This window comes from Passer montanus, unplaced genomic scaffold (assembly GCF_014805655.1).
Source record: "Passer montanus isolate IOZ18808 unplaced genomic scaffold, ASM1480565v1 scaffold4, whole genome shotgun sequence".
Classification (NCBI taxonomy): Eukaryota; Metazoa; Chordata; class Aves; order Passeriformes; family Passeridae; genus Passer; species Passer montanus.
The window spans coordinates 9,075,130-9,089,078 of record NW_024368818.1 but is presented as its reverse complement, the minus strand read 5'-3'; the positions used below and the strand labels follow the sequence as shown (position 1 = coordinate 9,089,078).

The 13,949-nt window shown below is 33.0% G+C and overlaps 1 protein-coding gene across 1 annotated transcript; it reads right to left on the bottom strand.

Annotated features, from left to right (window-relative positions):
• Positions 1 to 285: 285 nt before the first annotated feature.
• Positions 286 to 12,688, bottom strand: ANGPTL5 (angiopoietin like 5). The gene is made up of 8 exons (XM_039718483.1): positions 12,456 to 12,688; positions 10,468 to 10,615; positions 9,372 to 9,475; positions 8,917 to 9,010; positions 8,038 to 8,138; positions 3,764 to 3,884; positions 2,569 to 2,754; positions 286 to 1,486 (listed from the first exon to the last, which is right to left on the bottom strand). The coding sequence occupies exons 1-8, from the start codon at positions 12,555 to 12,557 to the stop codon at positions 1,167 to 1,169; spliced, it is 1,176 nt and encodes a 391-aa protein (XP_039574417.1). The 5' UTR covers positions 12,558 to 12,688; the 3' UTR covers positions 286 to 1,166.
• Between the last annotated feature and the right edge of the window lie 1,261 nt (positions 12,689 to 13,949).

The window sequence follows — 13,949 nt, the reverse complement described above, 5'->3', positions numbered from 1 at the left end:
CGTCTATGAAAAGCTTTGTTTCTTCTTATGGCTGCATAAATCTTTGGGAAGAAGTCCTCAGTAGTGGTGGTTCTGAATTGATGATGCTTTTAGCTCACTGTATTTATGCTTGGTTAAAATAAAAACAGCAAAGAGGAAATTAATGGAGTTTTTAACTATTTTCATTCCACATGATAGTACAGAGCTGGTCTGCTGAAGCTGAAGCAAGGATGAGAAATACCATGCCTAGCTGTGACAGATTTGATGCTAGGTTCCAGAAACACTGTACTGACAATATTCACATTTTTATTGATATTTTTCTATTTTTACTGACAGAAATTTAAAGAACTCACAATCCTTAGTTTAAAATGTGTTTACACAACTTAAGTTGGTTTTATTCATTGCCACATGATTGTTCACAAAATGAAAGCCACTAAAAATGAAAAACATAAGAGTGGGTCCATATATCCAAAACTTAAAACTGCACAGGTTATACGAAAAGATATGTTTTCTTTGAAATAACGTTTTATTTGTAGTCAATTGTGAAATAGACAATGGTAGAGTCAAAATTGGATTATGAAATACATTGACAATGAAAATGGAATATAAAATTGGTCGTAGTTCTTGAATGTCACTAACAACCTTACTTGTATAAAAATCAGGCCCTTATGGTATACAAAACCTTATTTATACATTGAAACAATTGATATCTTGCCTGATAAGTAATATAGAAAGAAAAACTGGTGCTGGAAATTTAACTCAAGATGAAGTATTTTTCCAAAATATTACAATGAAAACGGCAGGTACATATTTTTTTTTAAATAAAATTTGCTGAAACTTCTTGCCAATTTAGATATGTGGAGAGAATAGAAAGAGCACATTGAAAAGTCAGCATTTCACTTCTTTTTATAATTTTTTCTGCTGGTTCTGAGATTTTTTTAAGAGGCAGTTGAATAAAAGCTGACAAACACTCAGCTTAATCCTTTTATGAAAACCCAGTTTTTCTTAGAATCTTTCTCAAGCTGGAGCCCTATACATTTCATAATAAAAATTAGTAACTACATTATAGAAATATCTAATAAAGTTTTAAGACTGAATTGTTCAAGTGAAGATGAAAGGTATTTATGATTGCAGTGATACATCATTCCACATAATTACAAAGAGAGATATATTTCTATTTTCATATGTTAATGGAAATATGGATAATTGGTTCTCCGAATTTTCATTGAAACTGATTTAATTTTGACTGGCTTTTTGTTCATTGTCCATGTATCCCAGTGAATTCCAGTTTCAAGGAATCTACCTCTGTAGCGATGAACACCATTAAGATTTGCAAGGCCACACTTGCTGAACCACCATCCGGTGTTCTCACTGAAGTTACTGCAGCTCTTTACTGGCTGTCCTTTAATAGTACACACTGGCCTGCATCCATCATTATCAACATCAAAAGTGCTGAAAGGCATGGAATTTTGGTTATCTTCTCTTCTATATCCTCTAAATGCATCACCTAAGTACAACAGATAAACAGAACGATAAAGAAGTTATTTACAGATAAATGTTTCTTACTTGATGCACACTGTGCAAACTTTTCCTCTGAATTTATTAGAAAAGTAGAATTCTTCAAAAGTGGTTCAAGAACATCAGCTAATGAGCTGTAAAAGTGCTAAAGATGCAGGAAAAAAAGAATAAAATACTGAGAAATATAGAAGAAGTTAAAATTCAATGAAATGTCTTTGTATTTTCCTTGCTTTTAGCGATGCATGCTGTCTATGAAGATGCAAGCTGGCTATGCTGGCTTCTCAAAGACAGAAGTAGAAGAGATAAAAGTAAACAAAAAGGGTTGTAACTTCAGATTTTCCAGTAACATGCTCAAAGCCCCAGAGTGAGTCATGAAACACGATGGAATTGTTAAAACACAAAGGTCAGTTATTACTGTCTCTGTTGTCCTACCAAAGAACTTACTTAAGAAATAGTATTTTTCACAAATACAGAGTAAAGCACTAACCTTTAGAGATTAACTATTTCGTTGATAATAAGGATCATTCTTGCATAACATGGAAAAAAGCAGTAAGACATGATGCAATGCTTAATGCAAATCTTTGCACATTTAGTGTATTTATGCTATTAAGGGAGGTCTGAAATTAATTTGTGTCTATGTATCACCCAGCAACTATTACACACTGTAGGACAGGTTTGTTCCACTCATTTTCTTTCTCTGTCCTTTGTACATGACTACGTGGGCACTTCTGAATTATCCACAGCATCATCAGGAAGACTGCCAATAACAGCTGGGATGAGATAATGGGCATCTAAATAATTGAACCATTAGGTAAATAAACACTAACAGCCACAAAATCCCTTATTTATTTTATATATATCCCATTCAATTTTCTTTTTTTTTTGTTTATTACAGGCATAACAGATCACCATATAATTAAAAATTTATCTGCCTAAATGCTCATTATATACCAGAGAAAAACACATTAGAAATAAAATTTTTGAAGTTAATTATAATTCTTTTGGATGCATTTTTTCACATTAAGAAAGGGAACAACTACCTTTAAATACTTCAAAGAAGGAAGTTCTTACCAGCATTTCCTGAATAATGCCCCAAATGGATCTTAAAATAACATGCTTCATCCTCTATCCAAAATCCATCGTATGATGCATAGGCATGCTTGTCATTTTCTGATTCCAAATCCACGTAAAGATTAAAATGAGTGGCCTTTTGATTTACGATGTCAAAAATCTTTCTCAGTCCAAGCCAAAATTCTCCTTGAAGAGAAATATAATATATAGTCTAGAAATGGAAACTGTAAAAGAAAAAGTGATCGTTCCTGGTTTTTTACTTTCCTTCCTGAACTAAATGTAATAAAAGCTGCATGATACACTTATATTCCTTTGAAAGACTAATGAAGGAAGAGAGTAATCTTCCTATTTCCTTAGGAAATCCCTAAGAAAACCCATGTGTGCATCATCTTTTTTTATTCTGTGATATTTTTTAGAAAACTGTCCAGATGATAGACTTCAAATATTCGTCTGCAATATCTCTTAGAGGACCACAAAAACTGGATGTGCTAAAGATCCACTTGCATGAACAGAACTCAGTAGCACTCCTAAGGGCAATATTGAGAAATTATAAATGTTAGCATTCTATGAAATGCAAAAAAAAAAAAAAAAAAAATTCAAACCCTATTCTCAAAATTTAAGCCCTGTTCTCAACATTTGGTGCCTCCATAAATCACACTTGTAGCCTCATATGAGCTGCACTTCTTTGCACAGAAAAGCTGCGTGCTTCCATTGCAATCCCAGATAAACTTCTGAAAAAGCAAATGGGTTTAGACAGGGTTTAAATGTGGTAATAAAAAATTAATATCACAGTTGTGTTGGTATAAGCTACTGAAATATGTCCATTGTTTGTAACTCTGCATGCCCTACGGTGAAATATTACTGATTTTTCTCTGCTCTAAGGAAATGAGTGATTCAAATAAAAAAGGCACCTTTTTTAAATCTGAAAATAGAGGAAATACAATCTATTATTTCAAGCAGAAAATATACTGTTTTAAACACTCTTGTAAGACTGCAATAGCTAAAGACTCTAGTGGGGTAATAGTCATTATTGGGAAGATCACACAACAGATTTGATGAAAAAAATCCTAAAATACTTTTAAGAAACAAGAACTTTATACTGCTAAAACTACCACACTATTTAGTGGAATGTAGCTCACATAAAAGCAGGAGAAATATGGGATGTAAAGCACTTTAGAGTATTTAAAGTTAATACCAGTAAGGTCACCAAATCCATCTAAATATTCAGACCATGTTCTCTGAAACTGAACAATTCCATCAGTTCTTTTCTGAACCACAGTCCATCCACCTCCTCGAAAATCCATGTCACACAAAACCTAAAATAAACATAGACATGATTAAGCATTCTTGAAGCAGCTTTTATGAAAAACATATTTTAATTAAATAAAGGTGGACTATTCAGAGTTTTGCTTAGTAACATACTTTTCAAATATCTTTTAAAAAAGCTCTAAGAAAAAAAAAAGAAATTGCAGTACTTTCTTATATGTTCTTGTTGAACTGTTTGATTTGGATATTTCTTCAACCAGCAGAAAACGCTGTGTGTAATAGTCTGCTCATAACAGATATAATTAATAAGCTTTGATAAATGTCACTGTAACATCTATAGCATGAAAGGGAAACAACTTGCAATGTCATGTATTAATCAGGCAACATATCCATACAGGCAGCAACACCGAATAAACTTTTATTTCAGCAAAGCAAAATAGACACAACTTATATGTTTTCTGTCACCACCATGTCTTCTTCCAGAGAACATTGTGTTTGTGGTGCCTGGGAAATTTAGAGCCTTTAATAAGGGTGAGGAAATGGAAAACAGTGATAGCAATAACCCGGCATATAACAATCATTTGCAGCAGCAAAAACCTCTACATAAGAAGTGGCCCCAATCCAGGGAAGTCCCAATGTGAACATATAACTGCCTGCAACTGAGCAGTACCACTGAATGCATAAGATCAACTCTCAAATTTATGAGTCTTTAGGAGTCTTTGCTAAAATTTGTGCCCAGCAGTATGTCAAATGGCAGTGGTCCAGCTGCCATCTGCTCAGCTTTGGAATATCACATTATGTGGCAAGTTTTCTCCTCAGCCCATCTAACTTAAGATTTGTAATTGACTTTCCTAAGTATATCTACAGTGCCAAATCTTGATCAGTTCTAACTGGGATTATAAAGTCTGGGAATCTAATTTTAAAAGATCATATTGCACATTTATACACTGCACTACCTAAGATATTCAATGTAGTTCTAAGGGATACTATCCATAATTAGTGCTTGAAAACAGGGGCTCATTTTTGGCTAATATCAGGAGAATTAACCTGGAAAATGCTTATAGGTAGTGAGCGAGTAAACTTCTTGTGGAAATAAAAGTAAGTTCAGAACATAAAGTTGGCTGTGATAACACTAAGCCGATGCACAAGTGATGGAGTAAATGAAGAAATTTTTTGCAATTACAGGAAATGTACAAAATGAAATATGTTTCAGAAAATAGAGATTTGCAGTCTTAGCCAGCTGATAAAAGTGAAAACTAGGTGTCAGTTTAACCCTCAAAAAAACTTGTGGCAGACTGAGCATTACATGTTGCACCTCCTTTGCTTGTAGTAGGCAGATATTTTTCTAAGGTCCTTGTGCATGAAAAAAAAATTGTGACCTTTATTCCCTGGAGAATCACATGCTTATTTCAGTCACTCAAGGAGGATAGAACTGGAATAAAAAGAAATACAGATGATTCCAAAATGAGTATTTAGATGGAAATACCTAAACTTCATTCAAAATAATCCCATTGCCTCATCCACTGTCTTGAGAAAATAATTGCATGCTTGGCTACTCCTATGACTATGAGTCAGAAATACAATGAGGAGCCCACTTGGTCACAACATCAATCTTCAGTCCAATATAAATCAGTGTGAGTGTTGATAATTCACAGAAGGAGCAGATATGGTTCTACATGAGAAGCCATCAGCCAGTTAGATACAGCATCAATACATACACCAGCTAAGTAAAAATATTAGATAGATACAGAAAAATACAGCTATGGCTGTGTAGTTTTCTTAATCCCTTATGGAAATGTTGCAATTGTAAAGCCTTATAATAGTTAATCTGCTTTACAGTTTGCTCTATTTCATATCAAGAAAGGTATGAAGGGCATGAATGCCAGGTACAACATAAATTAAATGAGAAGGAGGGCACTTCTACTGAATATTTCTTCCCTTTCCACCTGCAGTGTGTGAAAGAGGTATATTCTAAACAACTGTTTAGTTTGTCTGATCCAAGTGAGAAATATCATTGATCTAAATTTACTGATTGAAAAATGTATCAGAAATTGGTCATGGTTCATTTTTCCAAAAGTAAAATTTGTTTTAATCACCTCATGAATAAATGCTCAGGAAAAAGCCTATTTGAGAGAACTCTCTGAAGTGACAGAAACCTGCCATTACCACTAAAGCTAGGTATTCTTATTGGTCCTGGAATCTGGAGTTCAATTAGCCCAAGTTAAGCATCAAAATCTATACTTACTTTTGAAAACACGATGTATCAAACATGAAAAATAAGAAGAATGGGATCATGTTTTCTAAGTAGTTTTCATTTAATATATCTTGATATTTAATATATCTTTTATATCATTTATATCTTAATATCATTTAATATATCTTAATATATCTTGATATCTTTATGCATATTATTCTAAACATATTTTCATATAGGTTCCATTACATAAAAAGGCATCTCATTGCTGCAAAGGTCTTGAAATAAATTGTTTCATGTTGGGTTTGTTTCCGGTTTTCTAGTTTTTTACTAGAAAATACAGAGGTTTTCTGCCTCTGTATTTTTTCTTATTTTTCTGTCAGCAGAACATTTAGAACTCTTGGTTATTAGCCTCTAAAAGATACTTTAAAATTTCTTGTTTATATTCTAATGTCTTGATATTTTTGTCTATCTACCATTGCTCTTGTACTCCTTTTATGCTTCAACACAGGAAAGAATTCACATTAAATAGTTTTCCTTAAAATAACATTCTTTATGGAACAAATATTCTAGAAATTTTTTCTCTGAGAGCTTTTTGGCACTGTCTTTCAAGATCTGTGCAACATTTACCAGACAAGAAATGAGACATTCATGACTGCAAACATTCTTCTCATTATTTATTGTTACCTTGTTCTTTTAATCAAATTGCTATGATTTTTCTTTTCTATTTCTGGAATTACCTTCAATCCAGAAGAAATTCTGAAACAGATGCCATTTTTGCTATGGTAGCATTTTGTTCATACTACAAATATGGTTGTTCTGTGAACACTGCAATGTCTTTGCCTTTCTTTTACATGGAAGGCACTTACTGATGAGTTACAGATCTTTTTCCTGAGCTCACTGTATTGTATAGCGAGAATGAGGTTTTTATATTAAAGGTTGCAGAATCAAGTTCATTTTTTCTTTTGAGATGCCAGCAGAATTCTGAAACGTTTTCTTAACTAGTTTAAGCTCCTTTTTGTAGCATTTTGAAGGGCTCCACTTGGCTAGAGATAAAGGGATTTATCCTTCCTTTGTTACATATATAGGAACACTATAAAGTTAGATATTAAACTTTGCTAGCTATTAGTCGGCTTAAATTCCTCGGGTTTTTTTCAAAAAATAATGACCTCAACCTGTATAGCAAAGATGAAGGTTTGAAAGTGCTATATCTGTCTTTCCACTATGCATAAGGCCTTCTCTAAACAGAACAACCTGAAATGGAAATTAGCACATAAAACAAAATATCCCTTGTGTTTGCAAGGATCTTAATATTCTGAGTCTCCAGAACATAATCCAAAATTCCCTTCTTCTAGAAGAGCACTATTAATCTGAGCAATTACATAAAGGTCAGGCAGTGATAGGAAGCATGATTGCTGCAGTTTGTTTTAGAGATATATATCCTTGTTTTAGGAATATAAATCCTGCAAACTGGATAGGAAAACCACAATTTTAGATGCCTCTGTGCCTCAAGACTGGATTATTACGATATTCAGACAAGGTTTCCATCCCTCAAACCAACATCTGCAGCTACACTTGGATGACTCTGCAACTGCAGAGTCCCATCACAAGGGAAGGCAATGTTATACAGCAGAATCACTCAAAATCTAAAAGTCCTATCTTAAAATCCAAATGGATCAGTCAATTGCTTTTCAGTTTTCCACCTCTAAAACAGAAAAGAACAGCTCTTCTCCATATCCAAAAAGAGGTGCTGGAAAATACCTTGGGTTTTCCTCTTTGGTATTTTTCACTGCATATGAAAACTGGCAATGGGCTGTTATGACAGAGATTAAATTTCTTTGGAGAAAATAAGAAACTTGTCAAAATTATAGTAAAAGCAAACGTGCAGATGATTTATGCATTTTTCATTCATCTATTGAGAAATTGTAGTGGAAAACACTCTAAGTCTATTAAAATATTCTAAATGCATATTCTCAAGAAAATTATGACTATAATAATAAATGCATTACCTCAAAAGGATGATTTGATCCTTCTGGATGGATAATGTACAGACCACTTGGAGTTTTTGAAACTGAACCAACAGTATCTTTAATATGAGTGCAGTCCAAACCTAGAGAAAAAAGGTACTCAAGGAAGCTCATGAGCAAAATATGTTTTTAAAAAATACAGATTAATACAGGAATATTACTTTTCTTGGTGGCATGAATTATTTAAAATATAATTTGCTTCTCATGCAAGTGTTAAAATCATGCTTTGTCATTAATTTATCTTGTAAATTAAAATTCTCTGAACACCATTGACCTTCTAAGTACAAATGACACTTTATTGACAAAGTTCATTCTAATCTTCATAGATATGATACATACCTATATTAAATCAAAGGTTATGTATCTGGATCCATTTACAGATTATTTTTTTCATTTTATTTATAACACCTGTACTGTGAAAAAGACATATTATCTGAGAAATGAAGTCTTACAAGTATAAATATTTATATTTATACTTGTAAAAGCCTATCCATCTTAAAGTATACATGAAAAACATTCTATTTGAAGAAGGAATCTGCAGATGCAGAGCACACCTTATTTCATTGCAAATGAATGTGCCATTCAGCAGCCTCAGATCACTTACTAGCTAATAATCACACTTGGTGTTTTACATAAAAATCAGCATGCTAAATAGGATGCCCAGAGTTGTCAGTTGCAAATTATTTAAAGCATTACTTATGATAACACTTTTAAACACTTTATTAAGTTTCCAGAGTTTATATGTTACTAACACAGGATAAATATCAATGTACAATTGCTTACCTTTGCTTTAATTAGCTCCTTTTCAAGATACAAAGATAAAAAGGGAAGGTGTCAAGACCACATGTGAAAAATACTTACCATGAGATTGAACTGCTTTATAAGGAAGTGGATCCAGATGTTTTCTCAAAATTACTGTGTTCAAAAGAACAAGTTTGTTCATAAGTTCATTTACCTGCAAATTCAAATAGCAGATCTTTAATTAGGTTGCAATGAGAAATTCTAAAGGTTTTTTTCTGACTCCTAGTAAGCATAATCTGAAGTTAATTTTTGTGATATGCAGTAATTTGTACCACTGTGAAGGAATGGTCCTCCACTTTCTCTGCTGAAATGTATCACTAAGATGTGAAATGGGGTGCTTACCACTCCTCATAGAAATGGAACTCACACCAGTACAAGCACTGGTGATAAGACACTCTAATCCTACTTGTTTAATGACAATTTAATGGTTTAATGAGTCCTATTTTTCCTCAGAAAGACAACACCTGCTGTGAGAAATAACAAATACAAATCTTTATAATAAATTTTAAAAGTACCTGATTAGAAAGGTAATCCAGTGAAGACTGTTGATCATCCATCATGTCTCTTACCAGTTTTTTTGTACTTCTGGCATATTCAGCAAGAGAGTTCTGCAAATTTCCTTCAGAAAGAAATATGTTCATCCACTTTGTTTTCATAACTCTAGAAATATTCTTGACTAAATGACAACATACTTATTTACAACATCTAAGTGAATACTGAAGGTGTTTTACCTTACAGCACCTAAAAGTGAAAGTAATACATAGAGACCACAGATTAAAGCTAAAGGTGCTAAAAACTTCAGACTTTCTGACTGCAGTACAGACATCTTAAGAAGTGATGGTTCTTCTCATGTTTTGAAGAATAAAGTAATCTTATCCTTGGGTAAATTGGATGACCAGTTAATGGATATCACAGAAATATAAATGCATATGATAAAAGACATATATATATAAGGTTTCTTGTCACCTTACATTTGCTCATTCTTTGTACGACTCCTGGTTTTTACCCTGATGCTAAAAATCATGACCATCATCATCATCATCATCATCATCATAATGGCACATTATTCATAATATATATTTTGAAATCACATGTGAAAACCAAGAATTTGCACAAATTTCAGAGGCTGATTTTTGGTTTGCTGTGTAGTTTGTCAGGCTAGTGCATAGAGAATATCCTGTGTAAGCCTCCATAAAAGTAAGGTGCACTACACATTTACTCCCATGTAACTGATTAATTAACTAATTACCTCCCACTTACACCCACACACCCAGCTATGATGTTTAAATGAGCAACAGATGTCCTCCTCTTCCTCTCTAATTGAGCGAGATACTGACATTCAGAGCATAAGATATCTAGGTGGGTTGTGTGGCTGCTTGGCTTTGCCTGTCTTCACCAATGATTATAATTTGTCACACCAGCTGCATCCCTAAAACAGGATACCCCAGATTTTCTGGACAACACACAGTTTGGTCAGCAGGGTCACAAGGCTGTCACATGTGCTCAAGATTAAAAAATGAATTTGCACAGCATAGCGTAGCGGAGGAGAGGATTGCATAGCATGGCACTGCACAGCTCATCACTGAGAAAGTATTCTTTATGAATACATACTGCACATGTAATGTTTGTCCCCTCGTAAAATTTTAGCTTGAGCATCACATGGTACAAGGCATTGTTCTTTTTGTTTTGAAATATCTGCAGATTTATTTTTCTCTTCTGCCTGGAGTGGTTCCTCCACAGCTCCAACATTCCTTGTGTCCTGTTGTACCAAACAATGGAGGGGGAAATAAATTGAACATAAAGCACGCATAAAATAGCTCAGTATGTCAAAATGAAGTAGATTGCTTCACAGGACTTCCTTCAAAAGCTGTTTTTTAAAAGCTTTGTCAAGCAATAATTGACAGAGCTGAGACCAAAACCGATTAGATGTTCTCTGCTTAGCCATACCTCACAAGAAAAAAGTAGTGTCAGAGGTAAAGAATAACCTCTATAATTAAAAAAATACCACCACCATTTCTGGTAAGGTATTCTACTTCTAAGCACTGTAAGTGGGAGGCAAGAACTTGCAAATCCTGCATTTTCGGAATTACCACACCCAACAAACAACTCAAATGCTAATGAACTTATTTTCACTGGAAAGGAGCAGGCTTTTGAATTTCCCACATATTAGCAAAGTACTTTTACTCTTGAAAATCCCTAAATTCATTATTTAGACACTGATCAAGGAAGTACTTGCAGAAGTATCTAACTTATGCACACAAGCAATCATGAGAAGATTTGCACTTAAAAACATATTTTAAATGTTCTTATGGGAAAAGAATAGAGGGACAGTATTCATGGGCACACAAGCAATCATGAGAAGATTTGCAGACCAATTCAGCAGTAAAAAAATATTTTAAATGTTCTTATGGGGAAAGAATAAAGGGACAGTATTCATGGGCACACAATTACCTCAAACAGTAACAATAATAGTATTAGTAAAAGTAATTCCACCTATTACTGTTATTTTAAAATTATATTTTCATATTTAATAGTTTTTGTTCCATGGTGCCATAAAATAAGGGAAAGCCTCTGAATCATCACTTAAACAAATTACTAAAATTCCCAAAATATGTGTCATTGTCAAAAGACTAAGCAACATATGAGTCTTTGATAATTTCATTATCTCAGCAAATCATCCATTGTCAAAAGACTAAGCAACATATGAGTCGTTGTTTGATGATTTCATTATCTCAGCAAATTATTTGTAGTATGTTCATATATTGTGTCTTCAAATGTAAATAGAATCCTTAGAAATGTCAAGATTTTAATGAAAAACTAAAGTTATTTAGACTTGAATACATCTTCATCATAGTTGTTCTTTCCTGCTCCAGTTTTCTCTTTCTGCAATTGGTACTACACCAGAAAGCACTGAACAGAGTTTTTTCCCGATTTTTGGTCTTCAAAAGTGAAAATAAAAATTACAAAAATCTGTTAACAAAGGAATTTTACAGAAAAAGGTTTCTGAATTAGTAGCATAATAGCATTTTGTGCCAGGAGAATGATAGAGAAGTAAAACAATGTGTTACTTTAATTTTGAAATAAGCACAAAATAAAGAAAGAAAAATTATGCAAGATTTATAAACAGATCTCTAGAAACTTATAAATAGAACACTTGAAAGTATGGTTTGTTCCAGGGCTATCACAACTACTCACCAGATGTTCAATTAAATACTGTTAAGCAAATATTTTTAATCAATATTTATCTTTAACAAAAGCCAACATGAAACAAGCAATTAAATCTGATCTCAGCAATTCAAGCAAAAAACTGACTGCCAAAACCAACAGTTACTCTGCATTTAAAGTCATGCAGATGAGATTAAAAATATGACATAATAACTGAGCTGTGATACAGGACATTAATTCCAAAATGTTCTAATATACTGAATTCCTGCAATTTCAATGTAGTTTCTTTTCTCTATCTGAATATAGCTGTATTTTCATATCTGTCATATCTATCTTGTAAAGCAATCCATATTTTTAAAACATCTGTCACTTTTCTGAGAAATCATTCAGTTACATTCATTATCTTATGTGAACAAAGTAATAGAAAATCTTACCTTAGGTGAACAAGGTTCATCATTATTTATGCCAGTTTCTCCTAAACCAAACAAAAAAATATTAAGACAAATAAATGAAGTTAACCTAAAGTGGTGGTTCATCTTTTACTTGAAGAAATGCAAATGTTTTGATGGGTTTCAAATTTCTGTGGAAAGAATTGTACACTATGAAGGCCTGATCTAACTATTTGGGAATGTCTACAGCACAAAGGGCAGCCAACACATCACTCCTTTACTGCCTGGATTTAATAAACCACATTCAACTGCACAGTAGATTTTATATATTACTACTTGCATAGTAATATATTCTCCTGAAGGAAAATTACTGCTTATCCCCTCTACACAACACATCGAACATATATATTTTCATTGTGATAAACTCTGGCAGATTTTCTTATATGCTATTTTTGAGCATTTGTTTATATTTGGCATGAGTATTCTGAGCTACTTGAAAGAAAAACTAGTATTACTTGATGTTTTCAAATTTCTACCATGGTTTTTTATCATTAAAATTAAGGAGTCTGTATTGCTGTGGTGGTAGTGCACTAGAACAGGCTGTGGAGGCAATTTTGGAAAATGTCATCAAAGTAATTTCAAAATAGAAAACTGAATAGGCCTTATTTTAAATTAGTACTTCATATTAAATTGAAAATCTTTTACCAGGAAAATAATAGCAGTTTTTTGGTCTCACTGATAGCCCACCCATTTTAACACAGGTACTGAGACTATCATTCAGTACAATGATTTTTATCCCTGAAAAAAGTCAAAGTACAAGAGAATGGCATGAAAAAAAATCCAGTAAATGCTGTAGTCCACAGAAGCTTAATTAAAACTATGAGGCACTTAAGATTTCACTCAATTCCAGTACTTTTGTATCTTAAAACTGGATCTGATAATCTAAGCCAAAAAAAAAATTCAGAAATGTCTAACATATTTATCTTAAAACTGGATCTGATAATCTAAGCCAAAAAATAATTCAGAAATGTCCAACATATGTAGAGAATTTAGACACATTCGAGAATTTAAATTGTTTGTGATCTGGCTGAATAAATGAAACCTCAGCTTCCAATGTACCACTGGGAAATACGCTATCTAAAGGATCTTCAGAATACACTGTTCAACTGCACCTTAAACTGGTACAAGAAGACAATGTTCCAAATTTGGCTTGATAATGTGGTTAATCTCCACCTCTATCTAAAGCTGGAATACACTGGAAATGGCTTTTGCTACTAAGATTTGTTGGGAGCAACTAACATTTGTTGGGAGTGGAGATTAATACACTTTTTAATCCAATGTTTTCTTTAAAATTAATAGCTAAACAGTACTAAGAACCTGTAACTGAGAAGAGTATATTCAACTGCCTGTGAAATTCTGAACAACTGTGGCTCCTCTTAATCTCTCAAAATCAATTTTTAAAATTTTTCTAAAGTACCCCATGGTACATAATAGTTTTCCAATATGAGACTTACTAGGGTTAAATTAGTGCATCAGTTG